The sequence below is a fragment of the Drosophila serrata genome, unplaced genomic scaffold, assembly GCF_035046125.1.
Source record: "Drosophila serrata isolate PLE 108 unplaced genomic scaffold, ASM3504612v1 contig_116, whole genome shotgun sequence".
Lineage (NCBI taxonomy): Eukaryota > Metazoa > Arthropoda > Insecta > Diptera > Drosophilidae > Drosophila > Drosophila serrata.
In genome coordinates, this window is record NW_028257014.1 from 228,215 (window position 1) to 253,868 (window position 25,654).

Consider the following 25,654-nt stretch of genomic DNA (forward strand, 5'->3'; position numbering starts at 1 on the left):
CCGCCGCGCGCTGCACAAATGAAGCAACATTTTCTCTCAAGAAAATGCGATTTGTGCGCTTTTGAATGCAAGCGCCGTACTGGCCACGCCCCCCATCTACCGACGAGCTCCCACTTCCCAATTTCCCGCCCCCACTGGGATGCTTATCCTTTGATGATGGAAACTGCTCTGGCAAGCGAAAAACTTTGGTAGCTCCAAGACGGCTAATATAGAGGCGGGGTCCACGCCCTCTTGGTGCGCGTGTGTGTGTGTGGTGTGTGTGTGCCTGCTGACCGGGCACAATTGATATGTTTTAAACTTTACTTTACAATGTTAATCCTTGACGGGAAGAACTGGGATTTTTACTACAAGAAAATCAAGATATTTCTAAACAAGAATGACTTGAAAGCATAATACCTTCCAAGGGTATAAATATCCGTATTCTAAAGATTGATATTTATCTATATATTTGTATGATGATTTTTCTATAACCCACAGCTTAAAAAACTCATAACTACGCCAAATAAGTATTAATTTTGATTCGGAATGCTGTTTAATGCTAGTTTTTATTAGGTTAATAAATCTGCATACCTAAACTACATTTTAAAGAAACTTTAATTTTTGTCAAAATTTCAATGCAAAAACTCGGTATAAAATTTGGAAAAAAAATTTCAAAATTTTTGTTGCTCTTCTAGATGCCTAGAAAGATTCGCCTGTTGATGCTGATTAAGAATATATATGATTTATAGGGTCGAAAATGATTCCTTCACTGCGTTTCAGGGGTCTGACTGTACGTAAAATACCCTAAAAAGGTATAAATATTCGAATTCTATAGGTCGATATTTATATGACGATTTTTCCATAAAACAATCTCAAAACTAAGCAAAAAATGCATTAATTTCGATTCGGAAAGCTTTTCTGTGCTAGTTTTTAATAGCTTAACAAATCTGCGTATCTTAATTAAATTTTTAACATAATTACATTTTTGTCAATTTTTCAATTGTCAACAATGCAAAAATCTGTTATAAAATTTTAACCAAAAATTAATAAAAAAAAATTTTCTTTACTAGATGGCTAGAAAGATTCGCCTGTTAACGCTGATCAAGAAAATATACGGTTTATAGGGTCGGAGGTGCCTCCTTCACTGCGTTTCAAGCTTCTGACTGAAAGTAGAATACCCTGCAAAGGTATAAATATAGGTCGATCTTTAAATGACGATTTTTCTATAACCCACAGATTAAAATACTCATAACTAAGCCAAAAATGCATTAATTTCGATTCGGGGAGCTGTTCTGTACTAGTTTTAAATAGCTTAATAAATTTGCATTCCTAAACTAAACTTTTAAAGTATATAAAATTTTGTCAATTTTTCAAAATGTCAATTAGGTCAAAATACGGCTCATAAAATGTAGAAAAATTTTTAAAAATTTATTTTCTTTCAGATGCCTAGAAAGATTCGCCTGTTGATGCTGATCAAGAATATATACGATTTATAGAGTCGGAAAAGACTCCTTTTCTGCGTTTCAAGCTTCTGACTGAAAGCATAATAACCAAAAATGGGTATGAAAATTAATTTTTCTTAATTTTTAAAGACTGATAAATTGTTTGATATATTTTTCCTATTATATTATTTACGTATTTCTATAAAAATATCCTAAAACGTCTTTAAATATATAAAGTAAAGAGAAAATTTAAGTTTTTCTCGCTTTATATACACTTATAAATGAGCTCTTTAAGGCATTTACCATGTTTTTCTGGTGCTGGGCATAAAGTTTTACAAGTTTAATTATGCAGACAGAGCTGTTCAATGCCGACAATGAAGTCCGGGTCCTGTACGGTTCCCACGTGGATGGATGGCCAATTAAAAATGTTAAGTTTTCACACATATACTCCAGAGTCCGGACATATCAAGGCTGCTCTGCTACTGGGGGGACAAAAGAAAGCAATCCGCGGCGATACTCAAAATGAATTTTTGTAATTTATGAAATGCGTTAATTGCATGCAGGAAAGACAAAGGGAGGAGCCTTCTCATTAACTGCACAAACCGTGGGCAAATTAAAGCCGCTCAGCTCAGCCCATTGTCCTTGTCACTTCGTCCCTGCCCATTTTCATGTCCTGTGATCCCCCTCTGCACATACAATTAAAAAAGTCAACACCTTGGATTGATCCCAGGCACATTCTCGCACAGCTAGGTAATGGCTTGAGGCCGGTGGCTAGGTGAAATCCCTCCAAAGAAACAAAATAAAAAAAGTTTAACGCTGTGAAAATTTTCACAGTAATTAGCAAAGTTTTTGAGCCTAAAAAACAAAGGGCATCCGGCTTTTTTGTAAGCGCGTGTCAGGCCCTGGGAACTGATGAAAGCAGCAGCCCTCGTGGACCCCAGAACTAAATGATATGCCGAAAATAGTAAGCAGGGATTAGGGATGGTAGACTATTTATTATTTGTTACTATAGTAAAATATTTGAAGGCCAGGGAATTGTTTTATTTAAATAATTCTACCTTGGACAAGCAATAATTCGATAACTTCGATATTGAATATCCTTGAACAATAAATTTCGAAATACAACACTTTGATTACCTTATCTAATTTAATATACCGGCTATCTAGACTTTAACCGATATGTTCTTTCTCTAAAGCTACATCACTAGCTCCTACTAACCAACAGCAACCCGGGCTTAATCCAATTTATTTCAAAGAACTTTGTGTGGAGAATAATTTGCATAACTTTGATATGAGCAGCCCATGTGTTTTTCGCTTTTCGGCTTCTGTTTTGAGAGAGGGATTGAATGAATGTGTGTTTGGTGTGAGTGGGTGATAATCACATCCATTTCAGGACTTGAACAATATTTTCAAGAGCCACTCAGTCAAACTGGAAATATATCCACTTATTGCCATGGCTCTCTGGCAAGTATTACTCATTCAGTGAGGCGACACCTCTGGCCATATTTCAATTATACGAGTTTAAGGCACACCGCTTCGCTTCACAGCTTCCAACTTTCAGAATGAATAAATTGCTGCTGCGCAACAAAAGCGGCCAGAAAGTGCTCAAATGTATGCAATGAAATTCATTTATTTACGCCTACGAACAAACAAAAAAAACTGCCACAAAATATAACAAATTAGCATTGAAATGGATCCGAAACCAAAAGCGAAATGGCAGCGAATATTTCATAAAATTGGCAGGTTTTTACCGCTTAAGCTTGAGTTGAGTTGAGGACACGCGTCAGTTCGCAGGATCTGAAGCTGGTCCAGCTGGAAGCTGGAAGCTGGAAGCTGGACCAAACCGCCCTGGGTAAACATCACAAATCAGAGAGAATGTTTATGCATGAAGCCGGAGCCACAGCACGGCAGGAGAGAATTTCATAAAAATTAAATTGTGCATTCGTGCAGATTTGTACGCTGGAATTATGACACAATATGCGACAGTAATAAATGTTGAGGCAGACAAAGGGCAGGTAGAAGAGTTCTTTTTTTTAGCACTTGCTCTGCACTTGGAGAAAGTATCCATCGCCTGAAGATGAATATAGAATTTGTATTCTTTGTTGGTTTGACATAAATCAAATACGTAGTCTAGAAGAAAAACAGTTGACACTTTATTTATACATGTTAAAGGTTGTGAAATATAAATATAATTGTTGCAAGAGTCAAAATTAAGGGATATTTCTCGTGACTTTTTAATAAATACTTAATTCTCTTATACCTCTCATATATATACTACAGAATATTTATTATAAGTTAATTTTCTTACTGTGTGTGCTCTGTAACATGGGATTGTTAGTGGGTGGGTTCTGCGTTTCCATGGCAAGCCAAAAACCAACTCGGGCAAAACAATTTTCACACGTGCAAGCTGCAAAAGGTGCAGACAAGCTCATAAATTGCCACAGCCATGATGACGATGCCTCCACCGCCGTTGATGATGATGATGGTGATGATGAAGGAGTTGGATTTGGGAGGTGGGAGCAGAAAGTCTGACTTGGGGCGGGTCACATTTAAATCCTTAAAGAGCAGCCTTTGCCACGCCACAAACAAAGTTGTCGGTCTGCCCCTCCAATGTCTGTTTTGCGGATTCTCCTGCTCAAATGCAAATGATCAAAATAATTACATGAAGCGCACTTTTTCCGCTCCTCTCCCATCGCACAAAAGCACAAGCGAGCGCGGTTGCAACTTCAAAATGATGAAAATGAGTTTTCTTTACAAACAAAATTAAAAGTAAAAGGAAGACCGACAACGAGCAGAGCAGAGCAGCTCGGAGAAAATTGCACACCAAATTCAACGATGTGCAAAGTTATTTTTCACAAGTGCTTTGCAGCCCTCGTCCATGTCGCCTGCATGTGGATATGGTTGTAAGGATGAGCATGTGGCCATGTGGTTCTGTGGATTTCCGTTAACTTATGGTTAGCAGTCTCTGGCTGTGCATGTTGGTCCCCCCTTCCTTTGCCCGCATCCTTGCCGGCGCATATTCCTATTTTTATGCTGTGCAAATGACAGCAATTTTTCATAGGGCAAAGCGCTTGCAAAACTCCCACTTCCCTCCCAGAGCCAGGATCTCACTCGTTTTTGTTGTCCTTGCGAGGTGCCAAGTGACAATAATTTTGTCTTTCTCTGCTCGGTGGAGGGGCGGCAATCCTCTGACGGGCTTTTGTTTCGCTGTCACTGCCTAATTGCCAAGATTTTGCGCTGCTTGGTAGACCGAAAGAACCCCAGAGTCCCAAAAGGCTTCTTCCTCCCAATGCCCCCACAGAAAAACCTTAAATTTCGAGTTTAAGAGCAACCCTCAGTTTATTACACATACGCAGTGTGGTGCAGCGAAAAAGTATTTAAATGGAGTGCAGTGTAATCTGTAATCGTAAATTGGTATCATTTGCATGCAGAGTGCAAAATAATCAAGTGAAAAACATAGTTCATATTTTAAATAAAACTATATATATTTATTAAAGGCAATAACTTTACAAGAACTTGATTTGGATTGAATAAAAGTGGTTCCATTTTAGATTACAAAAGATAGCTTGCGATTTAAATATTGCGATTTACTTTGAAAGCCAATAATAAAATCTTTGGAAAATAAATATTTCTCTAAATTTCAATTTCGTTTCCCAATAACTTCCAGTGAATCCCATTTCAAAATAACTTCCAGTGCATCCCAAGAAACTTTGACTTCTGAACTTTCGACGCATTAAAAGTCATTTATAATCCTTGGAAACGATCATTGAGCTGCTTGAGTTTATGGCCACCGATTAATTCCAAAAAAAGACCTATTTACCCGCATTAAGGGTACATTACTTTGCCATAGAGCGTTGAACCCCAAACTAAATGTAGCAGGCATTAAATTAAAGCAACAACTTGTGCAATATTTTTATGTCAATCATCAAAATCAGACGGCGAACAAGTCGAACGCTTAAATCGCTGGCCCGCAGCAGCTCAGCTCGGAGGCAACGACAACTACTCATAACTGTTTGGCTTGCTGTGAAAATATCAATAAAGAAAACTAATGAAGTGCGCGCTGCCTTAAGTGGCTTATTGTCACTCTGACACCCCCATACCATACACACGCACATGCAGGGAGTCCTTCTCACTCGTCAAAGGAATCGTCTTTCTATATATGTGTGTGTATAATGCCAAAGGGCAGAAGGACGAGAGCTCAAGGATTCTATCCCGTATGAGTGTGTTAGAGTCTGTGTCCCGTCGCATCATAAAATCCGCACTTATTACTCCTTTTATGCAACTAAATATGTACTCCCAAGTAAATAGCCAAGGGTGTGTGTGTGTGTGTGTGTGTGTGTGTTTATTTACTTTCGGTTAAGTGGACACTATCGCTGGCTTTCTACTTGAAGCTGGGCACACTCGAGAAAAAGGTGGGACCATGAGTTTATGATAATAATATTTTAAAAGAGAATTCCTTAAGGTCCAGTTTCTCCAAAGTTTATTTCTGGAAGCTGGGCCAGTCCGTGACCATATTCAAATCAGTGAGAGTATAATTGTAATCTAAAAAATAATGAACTTAAATTCTGAATCTAAAGTTATTGCAATAAAAGAAAGGAAAAATTTCATGAGGCTGGAATTAGTCGCGAAAAAGTGTGACCATATGCACCTACTATTCATCAATATAACTTTTATTATTATTATTTGATTCAACTCTGTTTAAAATATTTTCAGTCTTAAGAAATATTACAAAACAACCGACAACCTTTGTTTTCTGTGTCCTTGTCCTTCTGCTGTTTATTTTCGGCTATTAGCAGCCAAGAAGATCCTTTAGGGTCAAGTGTTCGCTGTCCTGCGGCTCTTGTCTCCTAGCTAGCCACACAAGGACTCATACTATATATTGGCCAGTCAAGTGCTGGCAAAATATTTACGCAACGTCATTGAGCAAGTAAATGCAATTCATGGCACTCATAAATTGCAAATCGTGGCGAGAACAAAAAAGAACAACAAATAATTAAGAAAGGCAACGGGGGATACTGTGAAGCTATAAGACAAGGGTCTATGATAAAGGAAAAGCTCTTTTGTGTCTGTCTAAAAAGCTCTGGAAAATTCACTACATAGCTTTTCCGCAAAGCCAAGTTCCGTTAGTCGTTGTCTAGGAAAACCTGATTTTCCGGCAAGCAAAGTAGAATGTAGATGTCGCTTCCAGTTTAAGACCAAAATCTGATCTCTTCATGAAATTAAAACCTGGATTATAGGCCAAATTACTTCCTCATTTACCAAAATTACATGACCATCACTACTTCCTGCACACACTGAGCCCATTAAAAGAAACCTCTCTGGCAGTTATTACGCTTAATTTGAAAACATTTAATTACCATTAATTATATTTTTGTATAATTACATTTTCTGTTTTATTGTTACATTTATATGTATGTATGTATGCTCGCGCAGTGCACATCATCATGTATTATGCTTAGTAAAATCACGCAAATGTTTCATTAAAAATTGATGCCATCATTTTTGTAGAGAGAGTAGAAGAGTACGACGTGATGTCTGGGGAAGTTTTGTTTTAAATATTTTTCGCTTTTTGCAGTATATGTTTCCGTAGCTATTGTTGCAATTAATGTGATGGGCAGTTTATTTGTTGGATTTCGCTCTCCTTCCCCATAGCAATTTTTAATTAAAATTATGAACTCGCTTAGTTGGCATTAAATAACAAATTAAATAAATTCTACATGCGATTTATATAAAAAGTTTCTGATTTCTGTTTCTTTTTTTTTCGTTTTTTTCTGCTCTTCCTCCTGGTGTATACACTTAGCAAAAATATGCATTACAAACTATTAGCAGTGTTGCCCTCGGATCGGGCGGGGAGGGGGGATCGGCGAATAAGTAGGAGTAGGCGTGGTGTACACATTAAAAACCTAAGAATATCATTCGCACTCCGACTTTTGAGAGAGAGCGAGAGAGAGGCGGGGGAGCATTAGCGATCCATGTTAAAAGTATTTACTTCTTAGTATCTAAACTGTCCCTTCTTCCCCCTCTCGTTGTGGTAGACCCTCAGGGGTGAGTAGCTACCATTGCCGTTGCCATTCAGCGACGCTCCAGCACCATTTCCGGTGCCCTGGCCATTGCCTGCGCCATTTCCGGTTCCTGTGCCCGTGCCACTGGCTCCGCCAAAGTTCTGCGAAGCGGAACCGGAGAGCAACTCCTCAGAGTGCTGGGGTTTGGCAGTGCAGCGAGGCGCGAGGATCAGGTTGTAGACCCCGAAGTACACCAGAGCCACGATTAGGGCCACAATGGCCAGCCATTGGTAGCAGCAGGACCAGTACTCCAGCTTGGGGTTCTTCTCATCGCGAGCCAGGCCAATAAGAGCACCGAAGCCCTTACCTGTAACGTAAATAACAAGGAAATTGGTTAGTTAATAAATACAGAAATAAAATTGATAATTTAACAAGGGCTCCTACCCAATCCAAAGAAGGCCAAGACAGCGATGGCCTGTCCCGTGGCTGTAAGCTTCCTGGGCATGGCATGACGCATGTACAGGATGATGGTAATCCAGAGCAGACCAATCACCGCAGGCTCAATCACTTCCATCACGACGGTCAGCCATTGGCAATCCACATCACTCAGGGCCGTAAATCTAATGACAAAGATGGCCAGGCCACCAATGAAGATGTTCGAGTGTCCGCAATACTCAATAAACTTGTCCACATTGAAGAACAGAACCAGGATCAGGATCAGACCCGAGTAGCACACGGCATTTGCATCGGTGAAGGTCCACCTCAGGTAGCTGTGGATGCTGCTCCAGAAGGTTCCAAATAAGATGGAGATTAAGGTCAAAATGCAGATCTCGGGACTGTAGCGACGAATTGCGGACATGGGCACCACCAGCATGCCGGTCTTTGTGTGCCACCACCATTCCGGCGGACTCAAAGGCATTTGGGAGGCGCAGAGCAAGACAATCGCTCCCAGCACAAAGCACACAATGAAGATGATCAAAGCGGCCAAGGCAGCATCCTGATTGGGTTCGTTCTGGAAGAAGAACAGGTCCAGCGGCGAGAAGAGCACCACATAGCCAATGGCACCCCAGACATACTGACGGCACACTTCGCCCCTGCCCTCGGAGGTCTCACGCACGGCTATGACAATGGCGGTGTTCAGGAGGGTCAGGGCAGCCATGGGAAAGATATCGCCCAGCAGGCGGATGGTAGTGTAGCCCACAAGGGTGTCCTGGACACTGCCAGTGGTCTGGGGAAATCAGAGAAAATATAATTAATACTCCGACTTGAAAGAACTTCTAAAATAATCACTCACATTGGTACATTCGCTGTCCGAGAGCACGCTCTTCTCATGATAGGGATTCACCACCTGGCATTCGATCATGGGCTTGCAGTTATCACTGTTATCCTTGACCTTCTTCAGGTCCTTCATGTACTTGGCCTGCTCGGCGGGTATGTTGCACTGGAAGCCCTCTGAAAAAGAGCAATTTTAAAGTTGGAATCTATACAAGTTTTGATCTCCAGGATCCAAACTTACCCAAGGGATACTGGCACCAGCCATCATAGTCATCATCCTTCTTCTCCTGGCTAATGGCCGAACCCATGAGCGCGTCAATTACCACGCTGGTGGTGTCCTCGGTGTAGGCATGGCAGTGCTTCACTATATCCTGACCCTCCTCATTCTTTTGGGTGAGGCAGACATGCGGTGGCTGGACATAGACCTTCTTGGGAGCGGTCTTTACCTGACGCACCGTACGATGTACCAGAGCCTCAGCACTCAGGGCCTCCACGCCAGCACTATCCGCCGGATCGGAGCTCTCCAAATCCCGACGCGTGCGCAGGCTCTCCGTCACAGCACTGGTGGCCTCATCATCGTAGTCAAACTCCGAACTCTGCTCCGTTGAAGGAGCCAGAGTCGGCTCCTCGGCCAGCCAGGCCACATACAGAGGCTCATACAGCTTGGGGTTCTGGCAACTGTAGGTGCAGCGGGTCAGGTTGATGCTGCCCTCCTTCTGCTCCCAGCGGCTGCAACTGGCATTCACGCCGCACTTCTCTTGGAACAGGAAGCCTCCAGTCTCGTCGCAGCCAAAGCTAACCAGGGGTTCGTGCGATTCCGAGCGACTGACATCCGGAATGGCGAACAGAAAGGCATAGATGAAGGCGGAGATCAGCAGGAAGACAGCCGTCAGCACACGCAGGGTGCGTCCGAAGGTGTTGGGATTCCTGGCCGCTAGCCTATCTGCCCAAGGACCTGCAATCAAAGGACCCAAAATGGACACGAAGGGTGCCAAGATGGTGATGGTGCGGTATTCCGAGAAGTTGAGACCCAGCAGCAGGGGCTTGGTGGCATGAAGGACATGCAAGGCAGCCAGACCTTAAATAAATGATAAATATCAGATTTTGAACTTTAATAGTTATCTCAAAAACTCACCGCTGATGACAAAAAACACCACAAACTTGAGCGATATCAACGTCTTGTTGACCCGCGGCTTGCGTTCGGCTATGAAACCCATTTTTCCTCTATAAACTATCTATATAATCTCAGTAATTAAACCACCTTTTCGGCGGGGTTTCGTTCTCCTAGGTTGGTTTCCTCTTCTAAGTTTCGTTGGGACTCAGTTGAACATGTTAGGCTCGATGGGTTCTGCAAAGAGATAAACAAGATAAATGATAAATATTTTTACAAGTAACACTAGAGACTCTGTTAACCGCAATAGTCTACCTAAAACCGCAGTTACTGCTTACTCTATAAACCGTGGCTTAAACAGTGATAACTAACGATATACCCTAACCAAAATATTTTATATCAAACAGTGTTCTGCCCAAATTGTTGGGATATTTAAATCCAATCGAGCCATTTGATGCCACCCGTGGATAGTAAACATTCCGGAAATTATTGGAGTTATTGGGGAGATACCCCCACATATAGATATAGCTAGATATATACATATGGGTGACACAATGGGGTGTCAAAAATAAACAAGTGTCAATAGTCAATAGGCCACAGACGACATTCATCGCGCTACTCGCAACACAACAATAATTGAACACACACAGACTCAACAACAACAAACAACACACAATAGTGAAATATATATTGTGTCTGCCCTAGACATAAATTTAAATTAACTGTCAACGAAATTGTCAATGGCACATAGCTTTAATCGTCAGCGAACTATTATAAGATTTTATGATAAACGGGAGGAGCTACACAGGGTGGGTTTTAAAGATATTTTTTGAAAGCATATTGGACAAGTGACTACCTTAAAATAATATTTTATGATACTTTAATAAATATAAGCTGTGCTATCTATAGAACGTATACCTTATCATGAACACAAATTCATCATTTAATCACTATAATATCTCAAGATTCCAAGATAAGAAGAGTGTTTTATAAAGTTACACTTAATGCAACCACTAGACGGGGCATTAAACCCACTCGACAAGTAAATTGCTTGATAATAACTAAACTGCAACTGTCGCAGAAGAAGCCCACTCTTTTCCCCATCTGAAATGCAATTTGCAAGATGATACTTAAAGTGAGCCGGAGATGTTCTTCTTACAATACAACTCGGAAGGGAAAACGAAAGTGCCAGACGGCATTCATATATAAATTTTCCAGCTGCGGCAGGGAGAACTCAAAACAAAACAAGATTTTACTACAAGTAGTAGCCGAACCGGTTTACTACAAGATAGGCAAATTACATCACCCCGAGCAGAAAGCGAAACATTTGACTGACTCTCTGCCTGCGATCTGTGATCTACGCCCCCTAAAAAAATACAAAATAAAATAAACCAAAGAAGGCCAACGAGGCATTAATTAGACATCTGCAAAATCTCAAGAAGAACCAGCAGTTAATTGGAGAAACTCACAGCCCAAGGTTCGATTTACATAGGATTTATGTGTATATTTATATAGTCTTAAGCTCTTGGTGTTACACTGCCTTAAGGTCCCATTTATAATCCCCGGACGGCCTTGCCAAAGGTCAAGTTAACACACAAAAAAAAAATCATGAAGTAAACATTATTTTTGGGCAGGCTAATGAATCATCCCGAAATGCTTTCCCAATCTAAATTATTAATAAACAAGAAAGAAAGCTAACTTCGGCACGCCGAAGTTTATATACCCTTGCAGATAGAACTTCTATGAATAGGAATCCATACAATATAAATTATATATATTTGTGTTAAAAAACAATGAATAATAATACCTGCTTTCATTTCATTCACCTATACATATTATATTTGCAGTTTTACATTCACAGATTTGCATTTTTCCTCTACATCAAACGATCGTTTGTATGGCACCTATAAGATATAGTCGTTCGATTTTCATAAAATTTGACAAAAAATTTAAGACTAATATAAAATAGCTATACCTTAAATTTGATGAAAATCAGCTGAAAACTAAAAAAGTTATAAATTTAATTGTATTAATTTCTCGATCGTTCCTATGGGAGCTATATGATATATTGGTCCGATTTTCATAAAATTTTACACAAAATTGAAGAGTATAGTAAAATGGCTATATCTTAAATTTGATCCAATTCTATTGAAAACTGAAAAAGTTAAAAATTTTTTTGTAAAAATTTTACGATCATTCCTATGGCAGCTATATGATATAGTCGTCCGATCCGGCCCGTTCCGACATATATACGAGTGAGAGTATATAGAAGGCTAACTACAAAGTTTCATTCAGATAGCTTCAAAACTGAGAGACTAGTTTGCGTAGAAACGGACAGACGGACAGACGGACAGACGGACAGACGGACAGACGGACAGAAGGACAGACGGACAGACGGACAGACGGACAGACGGACAGACGGACATGGCTAGATCGACTCGGCTGTTGATCCTGATCAAGAATATATATACTTTATATAGTCGGAGGTGCCTCCTTCACTGCGTTGCAAACTTCTGACTGAAATTATAATACCCTGCAAGGGTATAAAAATCTGGCGTAAGAATGTATGTGGAGATTTTCTTGGGGTTATCATTTGATGCCTGCAACAAATTGCTTCGACGCCTAAAAATATAGTAAATATACACTGAAAAAAATTACAATGATACATCGAAAGATTACTTTTTGAGGCGTAATTTTGTTATTAAACTTTAAGCAAAATTAATTCCAAAAAAACCTCTAAAAACCCCGAAGATTATCAATGACACGTTCGAATACCATTCATAAACTATCCCCAAAATTACCTTCTGTAACTATTTTTGTAAGGTTTTTTAGCTTAAAATTCCCCAGAATATCAATATTTTTCCGGTGTAATAAACTATATATTATTGCCGGCTTATCTCAGCATCAGCATTAGGGATTTAAACTAGGCGGGACAAAATAAAAAAAGGTCAAACGGCTAAACAAAAGCTAAACAAACTAGCAATGCATGACGTAAGCCGGCAAACAACAAATAATCAACAACAATACGAGAGCAGCTATAAAAAATGTCGTTGCTGTCGGTTTGAGACCGAAATTCAAATTAGTAACCAACCGGCAACGAAGCTTCAGTTTCAACTTAATGACAAAAAACCTCGCACGCACACCCTAAAAACAAAAATAAAAAATAGAGAAGAAAAACCAAAACCCAATATATAAAACAAAACCATCCGAAACCCGGACCACCAGTGATTGCCCCACATGGGCACTATGTATGACACAGTGCGCTTATTTATGACCTAAGGTAAACTTTGCCCGGCGCTAGCCCCACGGCATAAAAAACAAAAAAAAAAAAACTAAAAAATGGCCACCATTTTCCTCCATTGCGTGTCCGGATATATACAGTGTACAGATCGGAGGAGGAGGTGGAGGAAGTCTGATGGAATTGCTAGCGAAAAACCCACGGGAGCCACTGCCATTTGACAATTAACTTACTGTGCAAGCCATCAGTTCAGGCGACAAAAATTGAAATAATTTATACCATTAAAATTTAAAATATTTAAGTCTGGAAATTTCTGTCAATAATCTCTTTAATCACTTTTATCTATGGCTGCCCTTGACGCCCTCAAGTTCTAAGAAAATATTCAAAAATATAAAATATGTGTTTCAAGTTTCCCAAAAAATTAATAAATTATGCTTGGTAATTAAGTTGTTTCTGACATGTCTAGAATGACAACCAGTTACTTATTTAATAATTTGCAGCTTAGGTTTGTTAAAAATTCTAAGGCAACGCAGTCTGGGACTTAGTAAAATTTGTTTTCAAATATTTTAAATTATAAATAAAATCATCCCATTTATTTCCAGTGCATCCAGGTGATCAACCTCTTTGGGTACTTCCCCTATCTAGTTTCATAATCGACAGCTTTGCCGCCTGCGCAAATGTATCCGAGTTTTCTTTGGCGTTTTCGCCACACTTGGTCCGCTTGCAACTTTTACGCTCGGCTGGAAATTAGTGGCTCTGCCCCTCTGCCTTTTGTTTTCGACTCCAAAATAAAAGAAAAGCCTAACAAAAAACGAAAAAATTAAACCCCACTGTGAGAACTCTGCGTGCATGGGCATTATTTTGTAGGGGGAACTTGATGTTGTCGCCACCGGGGCGGTAATTATGTATGAATTTACTCGAATATGTGCCCGAAAATAGAAACTTAATTACAACGAAACGGCAATGGGTGCTGGGTTATTCGCCCTGGGTGACCCTCTATTATTTATCAGTTGTTCAGTAAATCACTTTGTAAATGTCAATTAGTGATAAGGCCAAAGACAGGGACCAAAAACCAGAGACAATGAGGTAATATATTTGCCCATGCCTTATGCAAATCTCCATTTCTATTTGTTAGCATTGATTTGGCTTGGTTTGCAGCTGTTTGTTTATTTGTATTTTTTGTTTCCACAAGACTTTTTCACACCTTTATGGGCAGCTGGATATTTTGAGTATTTTTTTTCGCCATGTTTACCCGCTCACTGTATCTTTATTTTGACTGCCACCGCGAATGTTTAGCAACAAAGTTGCCACCGCACTTGGAAATACATTTGAGAGTGTTTAATGGTTAATAGCAATTTCAATTTAGACAAATATATTACCCAAATTATAGTACACTTTTGGACATATTAGAAATTTATTTTCAACATTTTGGCAGACTTAAAATTTGTTTGTAGAAGTAGACAATTTTCCAAGGCATTTCTTCTTAAAAATTTTCGATGAATTTTTCTTCTAATAAAAATATTTTTTTGTGTGTTTATCTCAAACCCCAATTCCCATTGTGGGTCAATTGGTTTTTATTTATTTTTTTGTGTGTGTAGTTTTTGTTTTTCCTTTTTTTTTGGGCTTGTGCTCAGACAGCGAGCCGCCCGCTTAATTATGCGTAACACGACGACGATGGCAACTGCAACAAATGCAGCAACATTGTGACGTTCAGTGGAAAAGGAAAGCCGCAACAAAGAGCCAATGCATTTAGTTAAATTTATGAATGGCTCTGGCCACACTGTGCCGGTGAGCGAGCGGCTAAATTAACATTTAAAATGCATAAATTGTGCGACCGTTCGAACTGTGTCAGCGATTTGGCGGCTAACATGGGCGGCGAGAGCCAGACGTGGGCTCAGTGCCCCAACAAGTGCAGCGTCCCTGAAGGTCTACTTTAAGCCATAGAGTCCATAGTCTAGACCCTCGAAAAGGTCCAATGAAAGTGAGGGAAATTAGGGAAGATTTTATGGCATTTTCCCTGGACTGGTGCCAGCTTTTTCTTTCGGCCAAGTCAATGCACAGTTAATCGCGCGAATCGACAAAATTTTCATTTCGAACTCGCGCGAGCGCATCGGTAAACAACAAAAGCGTTTTATTTCAATTGTAAATAAAGTGGTAAAATTGCGCATAATTTTTCTGTAGCCTAACCTGGCCTTTTGACATTTAGCTTTCGACTCGAAGGGAAACAAATAAATGGATAATGACACCAGCTGTAGTTTGCCAATAAGCGAATTAATTCTTCTTAAGCTTTAAAGGTGCGTTCTCGTGGAGATGTATGCATTATCTTCTCTGTTTATTTTGGCATTATTGCATCGATTGCAGGGGAATTATATTTAATTGACTGTGGTGTTTTGGTTGGGAAATAAATTTAATAATAATAAGTTTAATAACCAATCTAGGGAGGGTTCAAGAAAGAACTTTGGCTGAATGTGAATTATTGTTTCTATACTAAATCTATTACTCCTAGGATAGTATACTTGTTTTATATGTATCACATTATTAAATACAAATATTTTCACGTTTTCTTAAAATTTAAATACAAACACAAGTAATTAACGTTGGCTTGACGTCTCAACAGACTCTCCTCATATCCATCGACTTTTGGCATTTTTTTTCGATTGTATCATAAATTTGTACGCTTAATTGGGGGCTCAGCAATTGTTTACAATTGTGGGCACGTAGTAGCGCGGTTCTGGTTTATTTTCCTTTATTACATTTGCATTGGAACGACCTACACGGACAGACGACCCACACACAAACACACACTCCAAAATACTATTGATGAACGATCGAGTAAAGTACCGTAACGTTAATCAATGGAATAAGTTATAGAGTGACTTATTGATGGATGGATGTGTGATTTTTTTGAAGGCGAGGCGACAATGCACGCCTCGGAGCCAAACCTTGGATCGCACACTAAAGTTTATTAGGCCCATTTCCGTTAGGACTGTGTGTGTTAATCATGTTGTGCAATAATTCATTGTTTTCGTGTGAGGTCTGAGAGTTTTGCATTGGCTTTATGGAAATGGAAATGGGAATGTCGTAAAGACATATTTTCCTGACTCATAATCGTGTGCTGACAGCTCACCAGGAATGCAGACAGCGACACAAGTCTACAGGGTGGTGGTGATATATGGATTTTTCCTTATTTTTATAGGACTTTCCAATCAAATAATCAACTAATACAATGTTTTTAAAAGTCCAAAATATCTAAATTACATTTTTATAAGGAAAAGTATTCCATATTTCCATTTAAATCTTTAAATCATATATGCACCTCATACTATTTAATTGTTTTTTGGTAATAAAATTTAATTTCCCTATAAAAATCCCCTCAAATGTACAAAATATCTGTAGCCCTGTGTCAGATAGTTCCATACTATATCTATTTATAGGCTATACATCGCCCACAGTTGTCTACAAAGCAAATTACAATCTACTTAGCATCATTCAGCCGGCTGAAATATGCACTCAAAAGCGCATTCCCATTAACAGCATAACTACGCTCCCCTGAGGAGCTATTTGGTTATACAGTCACGCCCCTAACCTGACATAGACCATATATATATATATATATGCCATATATATTCCATACACCAAGACCTGGATCACCTCACATGTTGGCTCGTGCTCGCTGCCGGCTAATTAATTAAGCTGAAGAAATTGGGTCAACAGACGGCAGGCAGGCAAGTGCATGGGAAATCCGGGCGGGGAAAGTGACCCCGCCGACCCTCCGTGGCTCGGAAAATTCGTAAAATTTCCAACACAACCCAACCAAGAATTTATGTGCAAATGTAAAGCCAGCGGAGCCCATGATTGAGCAATTTATAGAGCGGCAACACGCAAGTCACGGGGGAAAATACAAAATACAAAATACGAAAAAATGGGAGAAACGAAAAAACTAGACTAGTTTCGATTCCAAAAAAACGAATCTGGCCAAGGGAGCGGAGGTTAAGTTATGCTGATGAACAAATCCAGTGGAAAATGGTGAACTATTTCCACATAGTTTATGGCGAAAATTCTCTCAATTAGTGCGAGACAAAAATAGAGATTTTGTCTTGGCCGCCAGAAAAATAAATAAATGCATAAATATTTCAGCATAGCATAAATTTATCTTTGTTTATATTTGAAATTTAGTTTTGTAGCTTCAATATGGACCACATGATACGACCTCAATTTTATGGCAAAATAATAAACAAAAACCACAAAGAGATTTTATTGAAATTTTGCATTTGTTGGTTAAATTTTCAATGATATTAGATATTATCAACGATTCTATTATGTTCCCCAATTTGGAAATTTCATAGTATTTCTAGGACTTTAAAATTTCTCGAAGAGCTCTCCAAATTTACTAAAAAACCATTATCCAAACAATTGTTTGCTGGAAGTTTTAAGTTTGTAAACAAAACAATGAAGAAAATAGGGAGCTTTAGAGCATTTTAAAATTATTCTTAGGCCACACACTATGGGGAAATGCGGTGCTCGGGACCACATGTACACGTTCAGGTTTGTAATTCCATCGAAGTATTAAAATCTGTTTGGATTTTCGCGGTGAGAGGTGGAGGCCAACCAAGACACTTGAAGGCAATGCAAATGGGCCCCAACCCGACCGGTAACAACTTGTTGGATTTTTGTTTACATTTTCCCATGCATTTCTTGTCTGTGCCAAATTACACACTTAATTCCTGTTGATTTCATGTATACCGCCCAAAACGTATTTCAGCTTCAATTTGTTAGTGTCACGACCTGTGAGACAACGAATACGACGATCTCGCGTCTACGTTTCTCTACAGATATTTGGAGCAATGCCTCCGATGACATCATCTGGCTTTTGCTTTTTGACGCAATATTTTTTCTTTGGGGGTGAGAGGGGAGATCTATATTTAAAATACTTTTTAACGCTGCTCACATCACAAAAAAGAGCCGAGAGGAGGGCGAGGTATAAGCGCTCTTCAAAGACATCTTTGGAATCACTTTCGAGGGGTTCTGATTGGGCTATTTGCCCGTCAGAGTGTACCTTTTATATATTCCCATAATTAACTTCAAGTGGCTATTATGTCTTCTTGTAGACAAAATTATGATATTTATGCCTCAGGGAATATTACCTTATTAATAGATATATATATAAACATAAATAAATGTTTAACAGCCTTTAATGATATTTTAGAATTTGTGTTTACTTTAAAGAGAGTATTTAATCTATAAATAACTAACTACAGCTATTGTTAAAGGTGTATTTCAAGCCGGTTCCCAAACCTATGATTTATTTATGAACTAATCAATCGAATGTGCCAATTAACTGGCAACTTTAAAAGAGACTTAATCGCTTTTATGGTACTAAAATTCTCTAGTCTGTCATAAGCTGTACTGTAACTGTAGAAAAATTATTTAATTTATAATATTTTATTGTATTTGCTTTTTAAAATTTTACAGCAATATATAAAAATTATAGGAGGTAATATTTGTTTTTTCCTACACTCATTTAAATCACTTTCAATAGGTTTTTTCACTTCACTTATTTATCTAAGGAAACGTGCTTGGCACCTTTAATTGTTTTGCACCTTTGATTGTTTTCACACTGTTTTATCGCTTTACTGAATGAATTGCTAAACGAACAATTTCTTTATTAAATAACAAATATTGATTCATCAACAGGTGATTAATTTCTAGCTTAATCTTTTTTAAAGCACGTAAAATCTTCAAAGGAAGTTATTAATTATTTTCTTATTGCAAAGAATAACCCAGCCCCGTTACATCTTTCAGATCTAAATCAATTTTCCAGCTTCACACAAATTATGATATCATGGCCCGCAGTATGCTGACTCAATGTAGTATGAGAAATTTGCATTTGACCTCGAATTTATATTTTTTTTCTATGCATTTGCAGTGCAGCGTGAAAATATTTTTGCCAGAGACTTTCTAATGATTTTTGTTTGGAAAAGTTTCGCAAGACTTGGGTCTGGCCTTTAATTGATTTGTAATTGTAATGGCTTCAGTTTTTTTGGGTTTCGATTAATTAGTTAGCGTCGTTAATTGGCGTTATCCGTAAACAGAGTTGAAGGGGAAGCGCCGCCAATTGAGACATCAGTTGCGCAGGCGCCGTGGGGTGGCCCCCTGGCCACCATAAATGTATGATAACCTGCGGCTTTACCAAGTTGGAAACATGGCCCAGCGAGCTGGGAACATGTAAGTGGAATAAGCCTGGTCAGGGGACACGACCCAAGAGAGACGAAGATGGTCGGATGTGGACAAAGTCAAGTCACGCATTTCCTCCAAACTTGATTTACAATTCCAATGGCAGAAAATGCCACAAATGTAACTGTGGCTGTGGCTCTAAACTTTTTAGGGGGATTTTAATGTATTAAACATGCTTTGATTTTACTATTTAAAATACTTGAAAATAATTCAAAACAAATAACAGAAAATACAGAACATTTTCATAACTAAGCTTAGCTTAAAATTTGAAAATCCGCGCTTCTCTGCAATTACAAAATTATTCTACCAAGACCTCAAAGGCTTCTTTCTTAGTTGAAGAAAACAATCAAAGACAGTGCAATACCCTCTTAAAAAACCGGCCCCCAAGAGCGCCAGCCAGAATCGCAATCCACAAAAGGAGATACATAGATACATTTGTAGCTACAACTTTGACGCTGGGCTGTCTGTCGCCTGTCACTCGGACCGAGGTACTCGTAAACAGGAAAACATTTCCTCGAATGCAGCATTAAGTTGAGCATGTTCACAGCATTTCCTTTGTCTGTTCTCGAAGCCGAGGCACTTTTTTACTTTGTCTTTGGCGTGGGCAGTCTGTCCGATTGGCACTGGCGCCGTCTGACATTGAAATCCTGGGCAATTTAACTGGCTTTCTTGGTGTTAAGTCGCCAAAAATCAAAACAGAACCAGAGACCAACGTTTGGCCTACTTTCCATCCGCCAAAATAGTCGTGCGTCATAAATAAAAGCAAGCAGCTACTGAAAACGCTTTGGGGTCCATGACAGTTGCCGAAATAGCCCCAAAGAGTGAGTATCTTTTGCTCTGGGTATACAGCATAGTATATGTATATATACATATATATTTAGGCATATATCTTGCCAGGAGGCGACGACGGCTCTGAGTCATCCGATTCTTGCCAAAGCTTTGACACACATAATGGGGAAAAAGTGTTTGGGGAATTTAAAGAGCGACAGAAAAAACTAAATAAACATGTCTTACAACATACTTGAGAGCTAAACAAATTCTACAATTTAAATGGGGTTGAAAAGTTGAAGGTCAGCTACAAAATAGTTTGCTAAATTGGTCTACTTTTTCATACCAAGCCAGAAATGTGTTTATTTCATTGTTAAGATTTTGGAAAATACTTTCGATTCCCTTAATATATTTTATTCAAAAAGTGATGATGCATTTCTTTGGGGACATTTTTTAATGCTAACACAACTTTAGGGAATAATTTTTAATTAATGTTGCTTTACAGTTTAACTTTTAATTAAAACCTTGAGTTGAAACCATCGAAATTTTAAACAATTTTAAACAATTAAAATGCGCCAATTTATCGGATAAAGCAATTTCAGTTCTTCAAACACTATAAAATATTTCGAAAATCAAGTTGGTTTCCTTTCTTTATTTGCACATATTTCTAGGGTTCCCCTGGGTTTTGATTACATATGTTTTATACTTCATAAATAAATTTATTTATTTACTTTTATATAAAACAAATGTATGAATCTTACAAGGCCAACCGTAAACAAAAATTCTTTCCCAAATATGCTTCCGTTTGGTGACTTAAATTCCATGTAAATATACAAAAATAATCTTTTACAACCCAAGAAAAACATTTATATCCCATAATTTTAATGTTTTTCTCTTCCTCCTCCCTCTCTTATTTATTTACATTTTGCAGATTATTTTGGTTGACTTTGGTATCTGTTTATTTGCCCACATGCCGTATCGTTTTCATAAAAAAACACACATTAAAAAAATATCCTCAACAGATGTGCGGATGGATGAGCTCAAAATGTAGAAGCCATCATTCATACACACAATATATATAAATATATGTAATTGTGAAAAAATCAGCTAACATAATTCCGATACGATAGGGAGATCGGTCTATGTGGGGCATATAAACACTGACAGAGATCGGCGGGAAGATCATGATGAGGTTATCGCCGATGACGCCGAATGATGTCATATGCGGCGGCGGCGGACACACTCGAATGCCTCATATCTAAAGCTTGTTTTCGGGTTTTGTGTTTCAAATTAAGCCCATACATACATCATTACCTATATAAAATATATATCGTATATATTTTATGCCCTATTGAGGCTGTGTTGGTGTAGCTTCATTGTTTGCCATTAGAATGTCTTGTCTGCCGGTTTTTAAAGCTCTCAAAGTTGTTTGTCGGGTTTTTACTTCCCTTTTTTTTTAGTTTGTACTTTTTTGCTGTCTGCAAAGATCGGCAAAAGACTATATACTACCTCATCGACTGACTGCCTCGCTTTCTGCTAAATTCAAGTTCAAACAACAGACGCTGCGCGGGTGTATATACTTTATACTTATTTTTTGTGTTTCTTGGGAATCTTGAAGAAACACAAGAAGTAAGTCAGGAAAACACACTTTCAAGGTGGATATATTTTGGAGTTTCGTCTTGGGGTGGATTTTCTATTGTTTCCTAGGGGTGGTTCCTCAATCACTCCACCTTCCTTGGGGTGGTTTTTAGCCTCTTCTAACGTGCTTCTTGGCCTCCTGATTGATGGCAACGCCTGCCGTGTTTTAATTCACATTTCTAACTTTTATTGCACAGAAGGAAAAGGGGTGGTTTTTTTCTTTTCTTGCCATTTATTTACGTTTTTACGTACCGGCATTTCTTGGCCACCCTATAGGATTTTTTTTTGCCAGCTAACTGGCTTATTTTTTGGCTATTTTATGGCAACTTGGGGTGATGATAAATTGCTTAATTTATTGATAGATAAGGGAAATATAGGTACATGTATTTGGGTCAGAGGGGTGCCAGGATTTCCATGTAAATATGGGAAACAATAAGGAATCTTTTCGCTTCTATAGTAATATCATATTTCATTCTTTGAGTTTTCTTTGTTGCTACTTAAGAATGCAAGAGTTAGGGGCATGTGTTCTGGGGGAAGATAAGGAAATTTGATATGTTTCTTTTGTATTGCAAATTTCTTATATTGAATTTATGAATGAATTGTTTATACATATGTATATATTTCAAATTTATAAATTTTGAAGTATTCAAAATATTTGTAGTAGATATACTTTAACGGAAAAGACACATGAAAATCAAATAAGTAAGGTAACTCTCTAATGTAACCCTTTTAACCCATTTGTTTGAGTTAAAACTTTCATTTGGTCATAATTTCTGTAGACCCCCCACCTTGGACTACCGTTCCCACCTAGTTTCTGACTGATCCCATAAACCCATTTAGCCAACTATTAGGTCATTCCCATAAAAAGAGACTCCCCCGAGGAGGGGCTCGTCGCTGAAGTCATAAATGGGCTGAAATAAAAGTGCAATTGTGGCCGGCAAAAGGCGAACGCAACCAGTTGCAACTTGGCAAGGGGATGTTTAAGTGCCGACGTCATGGGTGGAAAATAAAAATGTCAATAAAAATTACAGCAAATTGCCGCCTTTGGCATTAGGAGGGGGCGGTGGTCTATGGTCACACGCAGGACTCGTGTAGTTACCAAGGTTACACTATTATAACCGCGCCAGCCTGGCTATGTCCTTCGGCTCCCTTTGTCCTGGCTTCAATTGAGCGCTCTGCTGATTAAATTACCCGAGTGCACAGCGAGGATAATGAAGCACACAAAAGGACAATGAGCGGGTGCCTGGCATAGTGCATTAAGCAATTGTCCTTTTCAGGCAACTATGTACTATATATGTATGTGCCATGTCCTCGACGCCAGGCAGTCTCCGCGTCTAGGAGTCGCCGCTGAAATTGCATTTTTCATAGCTTAAGCCACAAAACGTTGCTCCCTAAATTTTCATTGATTTTCTCCTCGGAGTTTCCCGCCGATGATTTCATTTTAAAACCAACTTCTGGGCGCCTGGCGGTTATCCTAAAAGCAACATGTGAACGAGGGCAAGACGAAGTTCTAGAAAGTGAGGTCGTCTTCCGCCGAAGGATGAGACCTGTCACATCATTTTCGCTTTTAATTTCGCCTCTGACTGTGCCTGTGCCACAGTGCCACAGTGCCACCGATGACCGCAGAAGCCAACAAAACCAGATGACATCACAATTTTGTGAGTGGGTTTGATTGTGTCAGTGTGTGTCTTTTTGTGCCAAATGATTGATGATGAAGCTTTAAGGAGGTTTTAATAGGGGACAATCCAAGGATATTCAAGGCAAAAACATAAAGTTATAGATTTATCTTCATTTAACATAAGATTTAGTAAAAGGAAGCTGGTAATAATAGTTTTTACTACCTTTGAATTTAAAAACACTTTAAGAAATATACAAAAACTATAATAATTTTAATTCTAGAAAGATATCATCATCATTTTAATACAAATTTCTTATATTTTAATATGAATATGTTTTTCTATAATAAAATATTTTGAAAGTAATAATAATAATAATAATAAATCCAATAAATTAATAACCCCATTATTCCAATCATAAAATGCCCTGTAACAAAGCTTCACCATAATCTAATGCAAATTTTAAAACGTAATTTCATTGACAACCAATCCATTGCCAACTAAAATATTCAAAATAAATATTGGAATAATCTGAATAGTGTTTGAATATTTGTATTTATATTAGGACTGCCTGCTGCCATAAATGATTTCTTGAAATCGGTTAATAATGCTTCCGTTCCTATAACAATTGCTTAGGCTAATTATTCGGCTAATCACCAATTCGCTGCTTCTTGTATTGTTATGGGTTCATTATTTGCTATTTATATTCTCCATTAAACAGAAGCACACACAAAATATATATCAGTGTATATATAAATGTATACAGTGACGTAAATATATATAGTAACAGCACGAGCACTTGTTCGTATGTCTTGGCCAACTGTCGCCAGGGAATTCGAAATCCGAAAACGTATTTTAATTCGTTCGTATTTCTCTCATTTTCCCTTTGCTTCTTTATTTTTTCAAATTAAATGAAAATATTTTAAATTCAACACACTGTCTGCCAGCAGAACTACCAAAATAAGTTTTCGAATAAGCAGAAAACTAAAAGGAAACACTATGATTTATATATAAATATACTCAAGAAACACACCGAAAAGCGCGCGTTGCTGCTTTTTGTTTTGTGTTGATTTTATTCGTATTATTATTGTTGGTTTTTTGGCGGCAGCTGCCCCAAGAAGAAGCTGTATATATCTTCGGCGTGGGTGATTTCAACTCCGATTCCGAATCGCGATTCCGTCTACGATGTGCGTTCCGGTTGCGCGTCCAAACGCCTCGCCGTTCGAAAGAAAACTAAACGAACGTTCGCCCAGCTCGTGAGGAGAATGTTCCCCCAGCAGCTGTTCCACTGGGACGGCAGTGTGACTTAGCCAGCCGGCATGAAAATTTCCTTGCATACTTGTAGTCGTTGGCGCAAAAGGTTTTGTTTTGGCTTGTGTTTATGCTACGAGTTTTCCGGCACACGAAATTCTATATATTTGGTGTGTGTGTGTGTGTGTTTTTATTTTCGCGGCTAGCGTGTCTGGCATTTTCCAACCCTTAGGCAGCCCGCAGGACCCACAGGACACATTCGCACGGAAACATCCCCACAATAGGGAAGCAGACACACGTGCTGCCAAAGAAGGGTGCTTTTTGTGTGTCTGCAATACAGAGAGATATGCATATAAAGATATGCAATAGAGCATTTCCTTAATGAACTAGAAAATATTGACCTAATATGCATAACTAAAAGGTCCTTAATAAGTTGTTTACTCTCAGCGAGAGGGGTGTGTGGAAAGTGGAACTAAAGCAAATATAAATATTACTTTCGTGATTGTTTTGGCTGCTTTTTAATTGAGTTTTAGTGTCTGTCTGGGTCTTGTTGGTGGTGTGATTTAAACTATACTATGAGCTTATGCACTTGGTTATAATAATTAAAGACATTTTATGCCCGATTTCTGGATTCAATTAGTTTAATTTATACAACTACATCAAATCAGAAATGTTCTGTATGTTTTAATGATTATTTCCATAAACGCGTTAAGTTTTCTGCAACCCTAAAACTATATTAATTTTAACCCTTTACAATTTCACTTAGTATTAAAGTTAAAGCATACATTTTAAGCTTTTAAATTATTACAATTCCTATTATTATAATCTCCACTGACCAGCATTAACCTCCCCCAAAATGTTAATTATTCTATTGCCATGCCAGGTGCAACCTATATACCTACCTACATATTTACCAAAACAAACTTAGGACAAACTCTCCTCCCAAAAACAGCTGCATTTCTGGTATATAATTCCCAAGAGTGTTCGATTATGAATATATAGCCAGAAACAGTTGTTTGGCCTGCTTCAGCTGCTTTGGCCAAAGCCCCCGAGTGGCAATTAAATTTAATTTAAGGCGACATTCGACTGCAGTTGCATTT

At 38.5% G+C, this 25,654-nt stretch overlaps 1 protein-coding gene across 1 annotated transcript; it reads right to left on the bottom strand.

Moving 5' to 3' along the window:
• Window positions 1-6,749: 6,749 nt before the first annotated feature.
• Window positions 6,750-24,542, bottom strand: SP1173 (major facilitator superfamily domain-containing protein SP1173). The gene is made up of 6 exons (XM_020946006.2): window positions 24,337-24,542; window positions 9,834-10,046; window positions 8,940-9,776; window positions 8,718-8,875; window positions 7,868-8,651; window positions 6,750-7,790 (listed from the first exon to the last, which is right to left on the bottom strand). Exons 2-6 carry the CDS (start codon window positions 9,913-9,915, stop codon window positions 7,414-7,416), a joined length of 2,238 nt encoding a protein of 745 aa, XP_020801665.2. The 5' UTR covers window positions 9,916-10,046; window positions 24,337-24,542; the 3' UTR covers window positions 6,750-7,413.
• Window positions 24,543-25,654: the final 1,112 nt, after the last annotated feature.

Bases quoted from the DNA above. Each gene is read 5' to 3' on its own strand.
- SP1173 (XM_020946006.2), bottom strand. From the start codon at position 9,915: ATGGGTTTCATAGCCGAACGCAAGCCGCGGGTCAACAAGACGTTGATA. The intron at 9,777-9,833 runs GTGAGTTTTTGA...CATTTATTTAAG, and splicing joins GGTGTTTTTTGTCATCAGCG to GTCTGGCTGCCTTGCATGTC. The intron at 7,791-7,867 runs GTAGGAGCCCTT...TTTACGTTACAG, and splicing joins CTTGGCCTTCTTTGGATTGG to GTAAGGGCTTCGGTGCTCTT.